Genomic DNA, 19653 nt, shown 5'->3' with positions numbered 1-19653 from the left:
CAAATGGTGGGATACTTCTGAGCCTTAAAGGGGGATCAAAGAGCTGAGAATGTGGCTCATTAGAGAGGGTCTGGGTAGAGAGACCCTTGTTTTGATCCCTAGCAATCCACAAACTGGATGTGATACTATGTGTCTATAATTATGGCACTTGGAATGTAGAGACAGGGAGATTGGTAGTTCAGGGTAATCTTCAATGTAGACTTCTCTGGGTATCATGAAAACAAGGCCTCCAAAAAGGGGTCAGGGTGGGGGCGGGAGCTGGGCTAGCTGTGTTGGTGTGGTGCACAGTGAGGGTGGTACTTGCTACTTTGTAGACTGAAGCAGGGAGATCCCTTGAACCCTTAAACTGGAGGCCAGCCTGAGAGAGGCTGTAAGACCCCCACTCCCCATCTCACGAACAAATTAAAGACCCAACTATAGGGTTCCTGGTGACTTGGGATGATCATCTTAGCTATTTGGGAAGCTAAGGCGGGAGGATCCGAAGGCAAGACTAACCAACCACTCAATGAAACAATCTCTCAAACCGAAAGTTAAGAGGCTGGGGCCACAGGGACAGCCGGGAAGTTAAAGTATCTGCTGCTCTGGCAGAGAACCTGGGTTCGGTTCCTGGCAGCCACATGGTTCACAACTGTCTGTAAGCTCTACTCCAGGGGATCCATTGCAAATGATTTGTGTGGGCACTAGGCACATGTACGGTACACTCACATACATACACACATTCATATACGTAAAATAACTAAATATTTTTAAAATTTTATACACTGCATTATGGGGTGTCAGCCTCGGCCATCTTGATTAACACAGGGCACCAGGAACCAGTGGTTCCTTAGAAGAACCCAGAGCCTTTGGCTGTCCATCCAAACCCTGGTTGGTGGACTGAAGGTCTGGGAAGAGTTGAGCTGTTTCTGACCAGTATCCAGAGCCACTGTGGCAAAGCAGACCTGACCAGGAGCTGAGGCCACAGGACCCACAGAATATTGCTGACCCTGCCAGCCCACATGCCACTGTCCTTGACCTCTGACCCTGGAAACCTGCAGCACATAAGGGCATCAGGACAAAGGTGTCCACAAATGTAATACCAGAGCATGTAAAATACCCAGTGTCTTTTTTAGCTCATGTGGGTGTATATATACATGGGTATATGTAGGTATAGATATACATATACATACATATACGTACACACATGTATTCATTAGAGGGACAGTGTGACTTCTATCCGGTAGATGGCTGTTTATATGTAAAAAATTATAACCATGGCTTCTGCAGGCTTTCTCTTACCTACTTCTTCAGGCTCTTACTCAGGGCACATGTCTTTCATGCCTCCAAAAGGAGAGAGGACAAAGTTAACTTTTCTCAATGGCCACATCCCAAATTGTAGGAGACTACAAGTGTGTATAATTTCTTAAAATTATGTGTGTGTACACGTGGAGTACAAGTGCCCACAGGGACCAGAAAAGGACTTTAGATTCCATGTAACTGGAGCTATAGGGGGTTAAGAGGCACCCAACAGGCATCCTCTCTGAGAGCAATGTTCACTCTTAATCGCTGCCCCATCTCTCTAGCCCTCTTTCTAAGGGATGGATGGGATCGCATGGGCTATGGTGTCCATGTAAAGGTCAGAAGATAACCTGCAGGAGTTGACTTTTCTCCCCACCACGTGGCTCCTGGGGATTGAGCTACCAGGCTCTGTGGCAAACACATTCACGCACTGAAATATCTCACGGCACTGGACGAGATATACTTTTAATTGGCCAAGATGAACTTGGGGCTCTGAAGTGAGTGAGAACCGGAGAGCCTGAGCTACAGTGAACTCAAAGTTCATTTTGAATTTACATTTCAAATGATGTAAATTATGAGGCACCTCCAACCAGGTATGCATTTCGTGCAAGCACACAGCTTCCTGTAACAAACCATTCCCTTCAGAGTGAGGCCTCGGGCCAGTAAATTAGGGTTTTCATTTATTTATTTTTAAAGACAGTCTTCCTACGTAGATCAGGCTAGGCCTCTGCCTTGGGGTGAGTTGCTGGGATTACAGCCCCAAAGGATGGTGAGGTAACTATCTGTATTGCTGAAAGTACTTTATTAATATTTTATATTCTACTATGCAAAACTATGTCTGCCTAAAATGTCTGAGTCTTTTTTTTTTTTTTTTTTTTTTGGTTCTTTTTTTCGGAGCTGGGGACCGAACCCAGGGCCTTGCGCTTCTTAGGCAAGCGCTCTACCGCTAAGCTAAATCCCCAACCCCTGTCTGAGTCTTTTTAAAAGAACCTGGTCGTGTGATGGCTTTCTTGGGACCTCAGTTTCTTTCTACCTAGCTCTGGCTATCCCAGAACTACATAGAGCAGGCTGGCCTGCATCCTGAGTACTGGGATTAATGGAATGTGTCATCATACCTGGCAGGGCTAGATTTTATGAAACCGATTTGACAAGTCGCTGGCTTCCAGGCAACTGTGATGGCTTTGACTTGGACACTGAACTCCTAAACACAGGATGTTAGGTAAGGGCTCTACCACTGAGCTATAGTGGGGTTTAGATTTTTTTTTTTTTTTTTTTTTTGGGGAGCTGGGGACTGAACCCAGGGCCTTGCGCTTGCTAGGCAAGCGCTCTACCACTGAGCTAAATCCCCAACCCCGGGGTTTAGATTTTTTTGTTTTGTTTTTTGTTTTGTTTTTGAAATATGGGGGAGGGGGGTCTTGCTGTATAGTCCAGGCTAGCCTCCAACTCCCAGCTCAAAAGCGATCTTTCTGTCTCAGCCTCCCGAGTGGCTAGGACTATGATTATAAACCCAGCAGATGTGATGGCTTTGAAACATGTCTACACTTCTGCTTTCCCATACCAGTGATGCCCAGCTGACTGGGGGTTTCCTGATGAGTAGAATATGGGAAGGCAGACAGCTTTCAAGGCAGAAGACTGTAAGGCAATACCCTCCATCTGGAGCTCACATTGTATCTTACCTTGGAAATCAGCCTCCAGGCTATTAGGAAACTGGGGATTGGGAGGTGCCTTGGAAGGGAAACTATTCCCACTAAGACTTCAGAAGGTCCCCACTGACCACCAGCAGCAAACACAAGACCTGTGAGTAACCAGAGCTCAATGACTCCCATGTCTCCAACAAGCTCAGAGCTCCAGGGGACTGATAATACGTGATCAGTTTCATGACAACCAGATTGGAGGATTTGTTGGGATGGCCACCTAGACAGTGGTTTCTACCTTAGAGCGAGTTTATAATTAATTAATTAATTAATTAATTAATTAATTAATTAATTTACACAGGGTTTCCCATAGCCTGGGGCAGCATTGAACTTACTGTGTGGTTGAGGACGGCCCTGAAATTCATATCCTCCTCCCCCTACCTCCCAAGCACTGGGATTACGGGCACAAGCTACCTTGCCTGGTTTGTACGGTGCTGGGGTTATTGAAGCCTTGTTCTGCATAATACACAAGCATTCTGCCAACTGAGTTGCATTTCCAACCCCACTCTGTTTTTATGCAAAGAAAACACCTCTACTTCCCTCACCTGCAATTACAGATGAAGTCCTGGGGGCCCCTGATTCCAGGCGGTGCACCTCTGCCCCAGAAGATCATAACCTGCAGTGCTGATCGTACTTTATTAATATTTTCATAGTCTACTACGCAAAACTATATCTGCTTAAAATGTCTGTCTCTCTAAGAAGAACCCTGGTTGTGTTGACTTCTTTGGGACTGCACCCCAGTAGCAGTTCAATGAGCAGGTCCCGTAACAGCCACAGAGGTCTCCTCCAGGAACGACTGTTCCCCACTGGAGCCCCAGCCTTCAACGTCAGCTAGGCTCCCAAAGGCCTCCTATACCTGGAGGTGACTACCCTGGTCGACATCCAGCCGGACAAATGTTGAGTTGCAGGCCTCTGGCTAGTGGGGTCACCCTGGAAGGTACGCTTTGGGCCTCGTGGGATTTCCAGGGGCCAGCCCTGCAGAGTTCATTGCGTGGACCATCACGTAGGTGCGTGGAGAGTTGGAGGAGCCACCAGGGCTCGGAGCTCCCATCTTGAAAGTCCAAGGGTCTTTGTCCCCACTGCGGGTCACAACAGGCTGCTCTCTGATGTCGCTGAGGTCTCTGAGGGAAGAGGAGGCAAGAGCTGGGGAAGAGAGTGATGAGCCTTTTGGGGCTCACCCAAGGCCTTAATGGGCTCAGGCTGGACCACTGCCCAAGGGGCCATTTCCTGTTAGAAGTGCCACCCCCAACCCCTGCCATAGGATCTTCCTGGATCTCAGCTCTCTCATGGCTGCTCCCAGAGAAAAGGAACTTGCTGGGTATGTTTCAGTGTCTGTGAGAATCATAGGAGCCCAGCTCCCTGACCAGGACCTGGGGATGTCTCAGGGAGGAAAAAATATCACCACCTTTCCTCGATATGTCCCCTTTGGAGGCTGGTCCACCTACCGTCCATTCTATACCCCCAATCCCTTCAGCTCCCTCACAAACCAATTCTCCAGACTGACAAGCTGGCCCTGCCTACCTGTTGGCCCCGTTCCAATCTCTTGCTTCTGGACTCCAGGCCTCTGCTCTCTTCAGACTGCCTGGCTACCCACCTCTTCTCACATACACCCCCTCCTAAGGTGCTGTCTCTCCCTCCTCCCACAGTCACTTCCAGCATCATCTCCTGGACAGGACACACTCCCAGCCCAGTGCTCCCTCTATCCCTCCCCCTATGAGGAAAACTACAGGTAGAAGAAATTAAGCAATGGTCTAGTGGTCTTGTGAACACATGAATGAAATAATAAGAGCTAAGATCACAGGCATGTGACACCAAGTACAGTTTCCACAGTATTGGGAATTGTAATCCAGCCAGGGCCTCGAGTATGTAAGGCAAGCCCTCTGTTGCCTGAGCTCTTATATACTATATTCCCAGTCCTCGGCACAGGTTTCTTTACTGATGTTTTGTTTTGTAACTCTGGCTGACCTGCAGCTAGATAACTAGACCAGGATGGCTTCAAACTCATGGAGTTCCTCTTGCCTCCAGAGTGCTGGGACTACAGGTGCGTGCCACCATCGCCAGGTAGCATTAAGTTTTTTTTAACCTTACAATAAATGGGACAAACTCAGTACCTTCACTTAGGAAGACAGCAAGCATCTGGAAGAATTTAGGATAGTATCATGTCAGCAAGGTCAGAGGGCAGTCGTCTCAATAACAAGGCAGTGTGGGCCTTGCTAAAGGGGCAGATGGCCCAGGTCTAGAGCACACTTCTACCTGGGAACCCAAGGCCAGGGGCTTTGAAGGTTAGGGGCTATACCTCCACCTGGGCAGAAAGCCCTTTCTGAGCCCAACTGTCTCGCATTCCTCCCTACTCCCTGCCTTTTGAGCTATACCAACTAGAGCTGACTCTCAGGGTGGTCATCATCTTTCTTGTGGTAGTCCCCCTCTGCATAGAGCATCCAAGTCACCTAGAGCTCTCCCAATCCCCTGGAAAGTGTTCTGTAGCAGTCTCCTCTGAAATTGAAACATTCTAACCTGAAGGTTAGCTCCTTAAGCAGGAAGGTAAACAATTCAAAAGAACTTCAGGAAGTCCCTGAAACTGACAGATCCACTAGGCCCTCCCCTGCCAAAGTAAACAATAAAAGCTTAAAGTTCCCCTATCAGACAAGAAAGCTGAGCTGCCATGATGATGCGGAGATCAGACCAGTTGCCTAGAAGGAGCAGAAACCAGCTGAGCTGCCTGAAAGAGGTTTATATCAACTTGAGTCACTGGGATGGGACTCTCTTCAACCTGCTGAGCTGCCTACTGGCTGTGCAGTGTGTTCCAGGTTCCCAACTTTTGGGAGCTGTCACCCATGTAGGCCTTGGTGATGTAGTTCTTTGAGTCATTTCTGCATTGGTTCACCAAATTGGACTTTGGCGGTATCTGTACTTTGGTTTTTTGTGTGTGATCCCTATCTGGGATGAGACTTGTGTATTGTGTCTCCCCAGGAAAAGTTCTTCACATAACAGGTGGGTAAACACAATTCCATACACAGTTCTGTAGCCTCACTTGGAGAGAACATTCCTCATAAGAATTGGCCAAACATGAGGAATTCTGGGACAAAGAATCAAACTACTTGACTTAAGCAATCTGCTCCTAGGATTAGCCCAAAGAGGTTACCTAATAAAGAAAAATGAGCCAGGTAGACATCTATAGCTCTAGCAACTCAGGAGGCTGAGGCAGGAGGATTCTTTAAGCTCAGGAATTCCAAAACAGCCTGGGAAACATAGCAAAACCAGAAGCCAGGCAAAAACAATCAAGGATAAGACTTCAGGCCATCATGGTAAACAGGACCTGTCATGAGGCTGAAAGCTGAAGGCAGACCCAGTTTCCAACATGAGCATCAGACCTTGTTACATCATACGTGACATGGAGTTACACAAGTGGCCATCTCCATGCCTCAGTTTCCTCTCCTACACAAGGACAGATGCAGTTATAACAATGATGACCAATATTCCCTGAGATCAAATGAGCCCAGGGCAAACAGTATAGGGTACAAGTACCCTCTTGATTCCTGCAGTCAAGGCAGATGAGGTGTGGAACAGCCAAGACCCCAGAGAAGAGCAGGGCTCTGCTGCCTTAGGTGACCTAGTAGGACAAAGAACAGCATCGGGCTGGCCCAGAATGCACATAAACCCAAGTTCAAAGTACATCAGAAGAAGCTGAGTGGAGCCATGCAGGGCTCCTGCTGCCAAATAAGTCACCAGAGCCAAAGAAAGCGAAGGACTGAGGAGGAGCAGAGGGCGGCCCTCCAGGGCAGTCACAAAATTTTCCTGCTGGGCGTGGTGCCAAATGCCTATAATTCCTGCACTTGGGAGGTAGAAACAGATGAATCCTGAGTTCAAGTATATAATCAACCACCTAGTGAGTCTGAGGGTAGCTTAGGCTACATGAGGCCCTGACTCAAAACTATTTTTTTTTTTCAATGAAATGGACAAAGAATTAGTGAGCTTACTGTGGCTACTCCACAAGACACCAGGATCTCAAGTCAGTGCACCACCTGGTAACCCCCAAAATCACAGCAGGTCCAGGAGGATCACTTTGGGCTCTTAGCCTATGGTGAGAACCCCCTCATGCCCCAAAAGTAAAGGGACCTAAAGGACTCAACCTCAGGTCAGAGACCACAGGCTTGTCTCTGGCAGTCTGTGACTCTGGTGCAGTGGTTCTCAAGCTTCCTAATGCTGTAACCCTTCAATGTAGTTCCTCATGCTGTGGTGACTCACCCCCCAACCATGCAATTATTCTCATTGCTACTTTGTAACTATAATTTTGCTACTGTTACAGATCAAACTATAAACATCTGTGTTTTCTGACCCTGTGAAAGGACGGAGAACAGCTGCTCTGATTTGAATGAGAAATGTTCCCCACAGGCTCGTGTGTTTGAACACTTAGTGCCCAGCTGGTGGCGCTGTTTGGGGGTTATGGAACCTTTGGAGGTACAGCCTTGTTGGAGGAAGCACATGATTGGGGAAGCGGTGGCTTTGATAGTTTACAGCCTAGACTTCAATTTCCTCTGTACAGCTGCCTTGTACAGTTGAGAGGTTATCTCTCAGCTTACTCTGACTGCCTCTGGCATCAAAATAAGCTTTCTCCTGGAAGCAGCTTTTGATCGTGGTGTTTTAAATCACAGCAACAGAGAAGTATCTGGTAGAAGCCTCCACAGAAGACCCATGATAAGAATTCATGGCTCAGTGTCTTGTGGGGAAGCCCCAAAAAGACAATGGATTTGTAGTGGTTAATTTTTTGTTTTGTTTTGTTTTGTTCTGTTTTTCAAGACAGGGTTCCTCTGTGTAGCCTTGGCCATCTTGGACTCCCTTTGTACTTTGTAGACCAGGCTGGCCTCAAACTCTGGTATCTGCTTGCCTCTGTCTCTGAAGTGCTAGGATTAAAGGCATGCACCATCATGCTGGGCTTTTGCTGGCTAGTTTTATATCAACTTGACATAAGCTAGAGTTATTTGAAAGGAAGAAACTTCAACTGAGAAGATTCCTTCAGAAGATCTGGCTGTAAGGCATTTTCTTAATTAGTCATTGATGTGGGAGGGCCCAGCCCATTGTGGGTAGGACCACTCCTGGCCTAGTGGTTCTGGGTTCTATAAGAAAGCAGGCTGAGCAAGCCAGTAAGCAGCACACCTCCATGCCCTCTACATCAGCTTCTGCTTCCTGCCTCCTGTTCTGTCCTGACTTCTTTCGGTGACGGAATGTGATGTGAAAGTGTAAACCGAATAAACCTCTTCTCCCACATCTTGCTTTTAATGGAGGTGTTTCACCACAGTAATAGATACCCCAGTTAGGACAGGGTATCTGTATGAGACTTCCAGGCTAAACTTCACAAGTCCATAGCATGACGGACAGAAGCCTGTCTCCTCCATTTAAAGAGCCCCAAAACCTGATGCTGAGCACAAAGTCCGGCACACCAATGGCACCAGCAACCCCGGAGGTGTCTTCTACTCTATTTACCATCAAGGTAGCCAGATTCTAGAGTCAGAAAAGGCATGTCCTGGGCCTGAAGATACAGCTCAGTTGACGAAGTACTCACCCAGCATGCACAAAGCCCTGGATTCAGTCCCTAGCATTGCACAGACCGAGTATGCCAACTTGCAATTCCAGCACTTGGAAGGCAGAGGTGGATGAATCGGGAGTTCAAGGTCAGCCTGGGCTACAGGAGACCCAATTAGAGACAGACAGACAAACACACAGTCGCACAAAGAAAGACTGTGCTTTTACTAATTCAGGGAAAAGAGAGAAAGAGCCATAGCTGATGCCTACCTAGAGCTAGGAGAGAGAGAAAGAGAGGGAACGTAGAGAGCCAGCAAGAGAGAGAGGGAGGGGGGACTGGCTCTGGCACAGCAGACAGCACAGTAGGAGGTACAGGTTCTCTGCAGTTCTCACATGCCAGAGTGTACACTAGATAAGGCAATTGGGAGGGCTAGAGCACTGGAAAAGCTGAGGAGTTGAGAGCTGAGGCACCAAAGAAGTAGGTGCACCAGGGTCCCCAGAATGTGAGGTGGCCAGTGTCCCAGGACCTGTCAGAGCTTGGTCTGGGGGAAAGGTCCCTGGGTCTCTCTCTGTACCCCAGCACACCCCCACCCTATGACTTAGGTAACCTACGTGGTGAAGCTGTGGTTGTCGTGAGCCTGGCTGTGCTGAATCCCTGGCTTGCCGCCACCACCACTGGAGCCACCACTGCCACCACCGACGCTGCTGCTGTTATTGTGGTTGTGTCCCTTGAGGCCCAAGTAGGCAGCCTGTACGGTCTCCAGGTCCTCGCCTCTCAGCTGGTACCACAGCTGAGCCGTCCTGGAGGAGAGAGTTCAGGATGAAGGGAGAGACAACCGCTTGTCTCCCCACAGCTGTGTACACGCAGAAATACCTCTACACAGCCCATCTTGGCTCTGCGTGGCGGTGGCCCGCTGACCAGCAGCAGGTCACCACAGGCATGAGAACGGGACACCTGTGCTGTTTGGATGTTAAAAGCCCAAGGACGGGGGGGGGGGGGGGGGAGCGGGTGGGCTCCAATTAAAAAGGAACTTAACAAACAAAAAACTGACTGCTGAACTCTGCTTGCTGCGAGTGCCACAGAACAAATGGTGCTGCTCCTTAAAAAAAAGGTTTGCTTATCCGTTTATTTTTATAGTGCTGAACAGCTAATACAGGGTTTTAGTTTTTTGGTTTTTTTTTTCGATAACACTTTTATTTTGTGGTAGGAGGCTCGTGCACCACAGGGCACCCGTGGAGGTCAGAGGACAACTTGTGGGAGTCGGTTCTCTCCTTCCACTGTGTGGGTTCCAGGAACAGAACATGAGTCATCAGACTTGACAGCAGGACCTTTTACTCACCGAGCTGTCTCTCTTGTCTCAACAGCACCCTTAACAGTGAATAACACGGTGAGTTTAAGTGCGTTTTAACACAATAAAACAGTGAGAAAGAGGAGTCAATTACTGCCAGGTGTGGGGTATACAGGTGTGGGGGTGCACAGGTGTGGGGCTGCACACCTGGAATCCTAGGACCACATCTGTGAGGGCAGTGATGCCTACCTGCCGTGTAGGAGCATCCATCTGTGGCAGCCCAAAGTGCCACCAACCCAACAGGCTGGCATATGTGTATGCAGGTTCACTAAGTGTCCCCTGTGTATGGACAGGAAAATGGTGTAGTGCGGGAAACACTTGCTGTGCAACATGAGGACATGAGTTCATATTCCTAGAACTCTTTTTTTTTTCTTTTTTCCTTTTTTTCGGAGCTGGGGACCGAAAGCAAGAGCTCTACCACTGAGCTAAATCCCCAAACCCATTCCTAGAACTCTTACAAGCAGACAAGAGGTGGAGACAGGACTCCTGATAGACACCCAAAGTTGTTCTGTGACTTCAACATTCATACATGATCAACTGCATAGGCACACAGAGACAGAAAGACTACATGCCTGTACACACACACACACACACACACACACACACACACACACACACACACCGTGTCTTCACAGCCCAGCTATAAGCCTCAGAATCCCAGGAACCACATATCCATGAGAATATGTCCTGTATCCATAGATGGACCTGTGGGACACCCAGACACTGCCAGGGAACCTCACAGCCAGGCACACCCTCGGAAGGACGTGAGGCCACTGTACCTGTCAGCACGCCGCTGCTCACTCTTCTGTACACACTTGAGGAGGCAGCAGGTGAGGAAGGCCATGGACATGAGCAGGATGATGGCACAGCTCACAATGGAGGCGATCACTGCCACCTTGAAGCCAAAGGTCTCGTGCGGCGGCACAGCTGCAAGGGAAAAACCACAGCTCCTGGCAGACCTGCTAGGCCCAGAGTCTTTAGGGTGGGGACCACAGGAAGGTCCATTTTGGGGGACATCATTCAGGCTTTAGTGGCTAAGGTAACAATTTGGAAAGAATATGTTTAAAGGGATTTATCAGGGAAGACATTCTCAAGAAGGGGGCATTTCAGCCCATGCAGGCAAACCTATCAGGGGCCTTCTCAGCCCATCTTCCTGAAAGAAGCAAGAATGATGGCTATGGATAACCTTGTGCAGGGTCAGCTGTGTGACTGCAGCTGACACTGAGAACATGCTCTATTAGCTTCTCTGGATTATTCTGTGAAGAAGATCCCAAGATTATAATTCAAACAAGCATATATATATATATTTCCATGGGCTATATAGTCCAGGTTCCCAGGCCATTTTCAACCACCCCCGACTCATGCTAACCATCTAGAGTTTAGACTCCAGCTCTCAGAGACAGGACACGCTCTAGCCAATGGCAGATGAAGGGCTGTGAAATGGGAGACAGCTAAGAATCATCCACAAGATGTAAGGGTGTACCCTTTGTCCTCGGGGGTCTCCTAACGCCATAAGGCTCAATCCTGGGACACCTGACCACCACCTGAATTATGTCCTTGACAGGTTAGCCCTGCCATTTTCAGTTCTTAGTCTCTCAGAACCTAGTCCTTAGAGATACCCTCAAATCAAGAGATTGAGCCGACACAGGATGGTAGAGGAAATACTGCTGTGCATACACGTGCAAGCGCCAAGCTATTGGCTGTGCACTAATGTAATATGCCCACCTTCGCTTAGGAAAAGGTCTCACGAGGCCCTAGACAGTCAAGACAGGTTCTACACATACAAGCAGACAACTAGAATATGAGTCTTCCTTTCCTGAGATAGGGGATCCAGGGCTGGAACAATCCTGGCCCTCTGTACTCCCAATTCCTAGAATTCTTGGCACCTAGAACATCCTTCAGGGTTTGCCTGAGGCCTTCATGAAGGAAAAGAAGTGTGGGTAAGGAAGTAGGTAGGTTTGTTTCCCCACTTCACAGATAACAGATAACAGAGCGCAAGCTTAGATGGCACTGGTAACCAGTCAGGGGCCAGGGCAGCAGCAAGGGGTTGAAGCCAGCAGTGCATCTGTATTCAGACATGAGAACTGGGGAAGAGAACTGTCAATGTGGGCTAGCCTATGGCTGGGGCAGATGAGCTGGCACAGCTCAGGAAGGAGGAAGACATACCTTTGCACACAGGGCTTCCTGAAGACCAGTCAGCGGTGCTCCCATTCCAGGCGCAAGTAAGGAGGCCAGACCCCACCATCTGATGGCCAGAGGGGCAATGGAATATGAGCACAGTCCCCAGTGAAGTGCCATCTCCACGGACAACTTGCAAGGTGCCTTTAGGGGGTGGATGGAGCTGAGCACATGTGCCTGGAGAGAAAGGGGGCTGTGAGCCTGGGGTGTGGGCAGCAGAGGGCAGAGAGGCGCTGCCACATCCTTCCAGGAGGCCCTCCAGAGCTGGGGTCTGACCAGCTCTATATGGTCTGTAAATCTATACGGTCTGAGGATTGTGTTATGACAATAAATGACGATACACAATGATTAGCAGAGACGGAGGGAGGGAAAGAGAGAGGAGAGAGAAACATGAAAGGTGACCATTCGTTACCTCTTAATAACTGAAAGATAAACATTAACCCAGATGAACAAAATTAGGAAAAGATATCTCGAAAGTAAACGAGGCTCCAATCCCTTTGATTTGCAAAGAGATCTTACCAATGAGAGTTAAACATGCAATTTACTTTTAAAACTGAACTAATGTGTAAGCAAGGAATGCAAGAGATAAAATGTCCAGTAGCTAGGAAAACATCCTTACCACACAGCAAGCCAAGAAGCCTCTACAAGGTGGCTAAGGTTTTTATTTCTTTTTTTAAAAATTTATTTATTTATTATATATGAATACACTGTAGCTGTTCAGACACACCAGAAGAGGGCATCAGATCTCATTACAGTTGGTTGTGAGCCACCATGTGGTTGCTGGGATTTGAACTCAGGACCTTTGGAAGAGCAGTCAGTGCTCTTAACCACTGAGCCATCTCTCCAGCCCCGGTTTTTATTTCTTAAATTATGCATATATGTATGTGTGTTTATGTCTGTGTGCATGTGAGTGCAGGCACCCTCAGAGGCCAGAAGGGGCTGATTCTCTAGAGCTGGGTTGCAGGCTATTGTGAGCCATCTGAAGGATTCTGGGGAACAAGCTCGGGTCCTATATGAGAGTAGCAAGTGTTCTCTTGTTGTTGGTACTCATAGAGACCAGCTGTGCCCACCTCGCAAGGACTGGGATCGAAAGTGTGACCCACTTGCAAGTGCTGTTAACCACGGAGTCATCTCTCCAGCCCCAAGGTGGCTGGGATAGATGAATAAAAATGAGACGTGGTATCCCTCTGTGGTACAGCACTTGCCTAACACGTACTAAGGCTCTGGGTTCCATCCTAACATGACACAACAACGAATGATGAAGATGAGAACCAGTATTCCTTGGGGTAGAAAAGTGACTCCCCAGTGACAGCCAAGCCTTCTTGGATAAAGTGTGGTGAGTGTGAAGGTAATGTATTACCTTCACCATGATGCTACCTCCATTCCTGTAACAGGATGTTCACCTCAGAGCCTGGCGGAACGGCAAGAAAGTGAAAAACAGTCACATCTCCAGCAAGAAGCACAGATTCACTCATCAAGGTACCAAAAAAAAAAAAAAAATTGCTAACACGCAGCCCCAAACTGTAGCAAGATGCTATGAAGCAGGGACAGCAATATTGTCCTTAAACAGAGATGCTGAAGGGCCAAGGAAATGCTGGCTCAGTCAGTAAGTGCTTGTCATGAAAGCATGAAGACCAGTAACCCAGGTAACTCATTGGCTGTGAGTCACTAGCTGGCAGCCATAATTTGAATTCTGTTTGTGTGTTTGTTTTTCGAGATAGGTTTCTCTGTGTAGCCCTGGCTGTCCTGAAACTCACTCTGTAGTAGACCAGGCTGGCCTCAAACTCCCAAGTGCTGGGTTTAAAGGTATGTTGCCACCACCTCTGGCTATAACTTAAACTCTTGATTCCAGAGTCTCGTCTCTCTTCATGGAGCACCAGCTGTCTCCATAAACATCAGGGTTGGACTGAAGGACGCTGATCTCACAGACAAATCAGACGCCACACTACCCTTCTGCCTTTGCAGTATTCTGGAACATGGAAATTCACTATCTCTGTAGCCAGGGAAGTGGACATGGGATTTTAGAGCTGTGGTAGACATGGCTAGGCAGACGATGGCCAGCCTCCGGGCTCTTCCCCAGGATGCCAGGCAGCCAACACTTCCCAGTCCTCAATTTAGAGTGACAACTTCTGCATTCTTCTGCAGCTGAGTTAGCAGAGTGGAGGCCCACCCTCACCACCTGCTACCAGCTTGGTAGCAGATAAACAGAGAGGAGGCAGGAGATAGCAGTACCCACAGTGGTTCACCAGAACCCACAGGGGTCCACCCGCACAGCGCTTCGCTAAACAAGGACTTCATCAGAAAGGGTCCTGGCTGGTAGGGGTGGCCAGCAGCACAAGTACGCGCCACATAGAACAGCTGTGACAGACCAAAGCCTTCCAAGTTGGGCCAGCCCGGGCTGGGGAACCAGAGATTGACAGTTGCCCTTATCATGTGGGGACTTCTTACCCTGTGTTTGTTTCATCTTCTACAGATAGAACACCAGGCAGTGTTTCGAGAGGACTGGACGAAATGTCTGTGGCTCATCAAGGAAACCACTGCCGTCCACTTCCCCTAAATACATCTTAGCTGCAGGGCGGGTGGGGCACCTCGACGGTCCCCACTTGGTTCACGCTATGTCTGTCAACAGCCACATCCGGTGCTTTGGGGAGGGCTCTGCTGGGAGGGGGTGCTTGTCGTCAGCTAGAGACTGTAGGCCTTGGTACACCTCACAGCCAGCCAGTCACGAATCTTAAAAGGCAGATTTCCTGCCCTGTCATTGAGCCTCCTAACTGTGGGGGGTGAAGGGTAAAGCCACCGACCAACCACCAGGGAAAAGAGGACCAGCCAGCCCTGCCACACTGGCTGTCAGAAGCCCAGGAGTTTTTGGCAAATTAAAGAGCTAAATAGACACATGGAGCATTTGTAGTGCAAGCCCAACACAGAGAGGGATGGCAGCCCCCAGAACAGATCTGGAAGACATCAGGGTGGAAAGAACAGCCTGGTTAGGTAGACTGGGAGAGACTTGGGACAGAGGGGCTTCAATTGCTGCCCTGGTCCCAAACATGGCATTTCTAGCCAGCAATCTAGAGGACTCACAGGGTGTAGAGCCCCAGCTGCCAACTACTATTCTTCTATTACAAGGTAAATAAAGAAGTTTGGTCAAAGGAAAGAGGTGGACAATGGGGGTGAGCCCTTCCTCCTTGTGTTACTCAAGGAGACTTCCAGTCAGGGACGCCCAACTTCCTCTAAACTGAGCTGAAGGACGCCTTGAGAGAGTGGCCCCAACTGGGAGTAGCCCGGTCTTTCCAACCCAAGCCCCCAGACTTTTCCCCTGTTATGAGAGCAGAGGTAAACACACGGGCTCCTGGGGCTGATCCAGCAGCAAGTTTCAGCCCACATTTCACACTGACCGCAGATTTCCCCATCTGCAAAATGGGTTTCTGCCTTACTGGGTCACAGGGAGGGTGGGGCTGTGTGGTAGTGACACAGAGGCAGGGCTGGTCACAGAATTAGTGCCTTGGTAGACCTTGAGCCAGAGTCTCATGTACTCTCTAGACTACCTTGAATCAACCCCTAATCCTCCTGTCTCCCTCCACGTTCCCAGTGAGAGGATTATTGTGTGCTCCCACAGTAGGTCTATACCATGCCAGGGATGTGATCCAGGGTATCATGCATGCCAGGGAAGTACTCCACCAACTGAACTACATCCCTCAGGACTTTAAGCAGTATCTCAAACACGCCAGGCCAGGCTGGCAGTACTTTACTCTCTCTCTCTCTCTCTCTCTCTCTCTCTCCAAGTTCACAGCCCAAGGAACCTCCTTCCCCAGACCCCACTGGGTCTCTTTCACCCATCCCTGGGCCTGCAAGGCCAGTAAATTCTACTCTGGGATGAACACATCTTTTAGAGAAGGAGGCTTGAGGCCCACAGACTGGGTCAAGGCAAACATGAAGGCGGGCACCCAGCCTTCCTCAGCCTGAAAATAAATGTATGGAAAGCGCCAGGCAGGCAGAGATGGGCTGTCTATGAAGCCCGCAACCCCTGGGTGTACCGGCGCAGATACTCAGGAGGGTGAAACAAGATAGTGAGTTCAAGGTCGTTGTGAGCCACACATGGAGACCTCTTCCAGGCACACAACTGCCAGAGAGGCAGAGGCAGGTGGATCTCTGAGTTAAGAGACCAGCCTGGTCTACAGAGTGAGTCCTGGGACAGCCAGGACCTCACAGAGAAACCTTGTTTCAAGAACTAAAGGAATGAACAAAAAGGTACTTGCTCAGAGAAAGAGAGACGCCCTCCCCAACTCAACTTACAGATCCACAGCTATTCCCAAGAATATCCGACACCTCACAGACTCTCCCCATGCCCGGCATCTAAGAATCAAGCCCCATCTGCCCCTCCAGAACCAGACCCAGCAGGCACATTTCCTAACTGAACTAGAAGACACCCTGGGTTCCTAGGAAGACACTTGGCTGAGCTGACAAATGCTTTGAGCCCTCTCTGTGCACGGCCTCTGGACACTGGTCACTGCATATCTCCCAGTCCTTCACTGTGTCCATGCATCTGACCCTCCACCCTCTGGGCATGGCACTGGTACAGATTTTACTTTGGGAACCCTTCAGGCCGCTTTTTGTAGAAGTAAATCTTCAAGAGAGTGAAAAGCAACAGAGAACTAAAATGAAATGGCATTAATGCTCATGCGAAAATCACACATGTTCCAGTCTGGCCCTCCAGGCTTAGGGGATGGAGTGAAGGGCAGGTGGGCACAGCAAGGCCAGCCCATGAGGGTCTCCAGCTGTCCCATCTGACCTTTCAACCCAGTCCACCTGCAGTAGCTCTGTTCCCAGGCCCTGCCACCCCGAGGTGCCTATAGCTAGATCTGGGAGGGCCTCAGATCTCCTCCCCCAGTCCTTGAGGCCAGCTGGATGCCTTGGGAACAAGTCTTGTTTGTTAATCTTTTATCTGGAACCTTGGACCACAGGCAGGGCCAGCATCTTCTGTCCTTCTTGAGGCCCATGGTCCCCTCACCCTGACCTTTTTAATACATTCATTCCCTTTTATGCTGGCAGAGGTTGTGTGAGTACAGTGAAAGGGAAGGCAGGCCTCTGGGCAGAGCCTCACCAGGACTTTGGTAGCCAGGCCTGTGTTCTCATGTGCCAGCAAGTCCTTACATAATTTTCTCTGGGTCTGCATCTCTCCAAATGCCAAGTGTGAATTGTGAGGCAGGGGTGGGAGGGGATGGGATTCAAACTTCTTAAAGGTGACTGAAATATGCATACACAGACGCTCTGACAGCAGGACCCCTGGACACCAGCAGCCAGGACCATGTGAGGTCCTAATACTGAGTATGTAAGGCCCATAGCCTGGCTTAGTGTCCTCAGGGCGGTCGTCTGTTCTCTCTGGGCCCATCTTCCTATGCCCCAGACACCATGGGCCATCTAGGCGGGGCTCCATACCATGAGACAATGTGTTCTCTTTCTGTGGCATAACAGATATTACTCTAACCAAGGAAAATGTATCTCTGAATCTTCTGGGGTGTATATGGCAAGGGAAGGGGATGTCATGCTGACTCACACAGGCCATCACTAGGCCTTAGTTTCTCCTGTGTAGTAATGGGCACAGCAGGCTGCAGGGATTGAAGCTGAGAACACATCCAAAAAGGCCCACCTGCACCTATTCATTGACCTCCTCTCCTTGTACTTGTCAAGGTCCCTTCTGCGGTTAGCAGGAGGTGGCTTCCAGCCACTGGAACCCTGTGTTCCTGGAAAACCTCCCGGACTAACGAGTTCAGGAGCTGCCCTGGGAACAGAGCCAAACACTCTATCCAGTCTAGATAGAAGACCAGGGATGAGTGGGGGTTCGAGGGATGACAACACTCTTAGTCCTGCCCTGAGTCCGACCCACAGGAGAACACAGACCTCCACAATACCTCTGGCCTACTTAACAACGGGCCCATTCTACAGATTGTGGGAACCACACATCGCTATTGCTTTATCTCCCAGTTATCTCTGGACAACACCAAACTATCTCCACACAGCTTCAGGCCCCTTCTTTTCCCTTCCCTTCCCAGCCCATTAAGCAAACAAGACCGGCCACAGGCTAAGGAAGTCCCACAGATTATTACTCAAGAACAAGGGCTCTCTCTCCAGGTTCTCCGCTAACCCTGTCCATAGCCTAGAGGCAGGAATACAGCACTCACCTTTTATCTCATATGGGAACTGAGGCACGGGGGCACACGCTTGGAAGCTGGGTGCAAAAGACACACTGCAAGGACTAGATCTTCCCTGAAGCCAGGCAGGGCAAGGGACAAGTGAGATACCGGACTATCAGACTTTCTCCAGAGATTCCTATGCAATTAGCCTTTTGTTTGCAAACTCAGCAGGGCTTCAGGCTACCCCAGGGCCATGGGATAACCTCAGGCAAGGCCATCCACCTCTCTTTGCTGGTGACACCTACTTCTCCAGACCAGTAAGCAGAAGGTACTCACAAGAGTGTCCCCTCTCCCCAGCAGTACCAGACCAGGTTAGCCTCTTCAAACACAAAGGCACTCACTCACTCCTGTGGAGTAACAGTTAGAAAGCCAAAACTAGCCACACTTGTGGGGCCAGCAAAGGGTCGGCATGATGGAATGGTATCAAACGAATCAAACCCACTAAGGGTTTCTCAATCGACTCTTTTCACAAGGGATTGTCTAAGACCATTAGAAGACACAGTTATTTACAATAGGATTTATAAGTAGCAAAACTACAGTTATGAAGTAGCAACAAAAATAAATTTATGGTTGGGAGTCATCACAACACAAAGAACTGTATTAAAGGGTTGCAGCATTACGAAGGTTGAGAAGCACTGGGCTAGGGTGAGAGCAATGTGCCTCCAGAACTCAGCTAAGCCCTCCACAGTGGCAAGGCACCTCCTGGATGCACAGGACTGAGCTCTTGGGAGAAATGCGGTTTTGGTGGTGCTTCTTAGAGTTAGCAAAGCTGACGTCAGCATTGTTTCTCGCCCTTTTGGCTAAGATCAAGCGTAGAACCCTCTTCAGCACACTTAACAACCGCTTTCCCTCCTCCTGCAGACCTCTGACCTTTTAACAGCCTAGAAGCAACCCGGGTCCTGGTTGCTGGATAACTTTAGCATCTCCTCTCTCACCCGCTCACTTTCCAATTTGTAAAGTGAGGCTGGAGTAGTCACCAAAGATAACAACTCTCTGCGGCACAGAAGACACTCCGGGTCATTCCCTCCAACCCCGGGCCGCACACCCGGCCAGGTGAAGCCGGCGCCAACTTCCGCAGGCGTCTGGGACTGCGCGCAGCGACCGTCGCTGATACCCTGCAAACGCTAAGGGGTACCTGCCGCCTGGTTTCGGCTTAGCTGGGGTCGTCCGCTGGATCGGCGGGAAATCAAGAAGAAAGTTCGTTCTCGGGAAGATCCTGGCGGTGCGATGCACGCCCCCTTCCTGGACAGGGTCCCCAGCACAGCAGCCCCTCACCCTTCCACTTCTCTGTCCGTGAAAAGGGCGCCGAGACCTGCAGCCCCAGCCCTCACCTGTCTGGTTTCCTGGGACTGGCGGCGTTGTGTTCCCTGCACGCCCCCGGGGCCTCGCCCGGCCCCGAAGGGTCCCAGACACTCGGCGCATCCTGAGTGCTCTGCAGTGGTCAGT

General features: G+C 49.6%; 1 protein-coding gene across 2 annotated transcripts; it reads right to left on the bottom strand.

The window, feature by feature from the left end:
* Positions 1-3589: 3589 nt before the first annotated feature.
* Positions 3590-19653, bottom strand: Susd3 (sushi domain containing 3). 2 transcript variants are annotated; one of them, NM_001107341.2, is made up of 5 exons: positions 19539-19653; positions 12008-12196; positions 10621-10768; positions 9105-9293; positions 3590-4093 (listed from the first exon to the last, which is right to left on the bottom strand). In NM_001107341.2, the coding sequence occupies exons 1-5, from the start codon at positions 19627-19629 to the stop codon at positions 3898-3900; spliced, it is 813 nt and encodes a 270-aa protein (NP_001100811.1). In that variant the 5' UTR covers positions 19630-19653; the 3' UTR covers positions 3590-3897. The 2 variants fall into 2 exon arrangements, with proteins under 2 accessions (NP_001100811.1, XP_006253771.1); XM_006253709.5 differs by lacking the exon at positions 19539-19653 and adding an exon at positions 14468-19315 and having other exon boundaries at positions 3593-4093.

Source organism: Rattus norvegicus, chromosome 17 (assembly GCF_036323735.1).
Source record: "Rattus norvegicus strain BN/NHsdMcwi chromosome 17, GRCr8, whole genome shotgun sequence".
NCBI lineage: Eukaryota > Metazoa > Chordata > Mammalia > Rodentia > Muridae > Rattus > Rattus norvegicus.
Note: the sequence above shows the minus strand (reverse complement) of the source record. Positions and strands in the feature narration are given on the sequence as shown.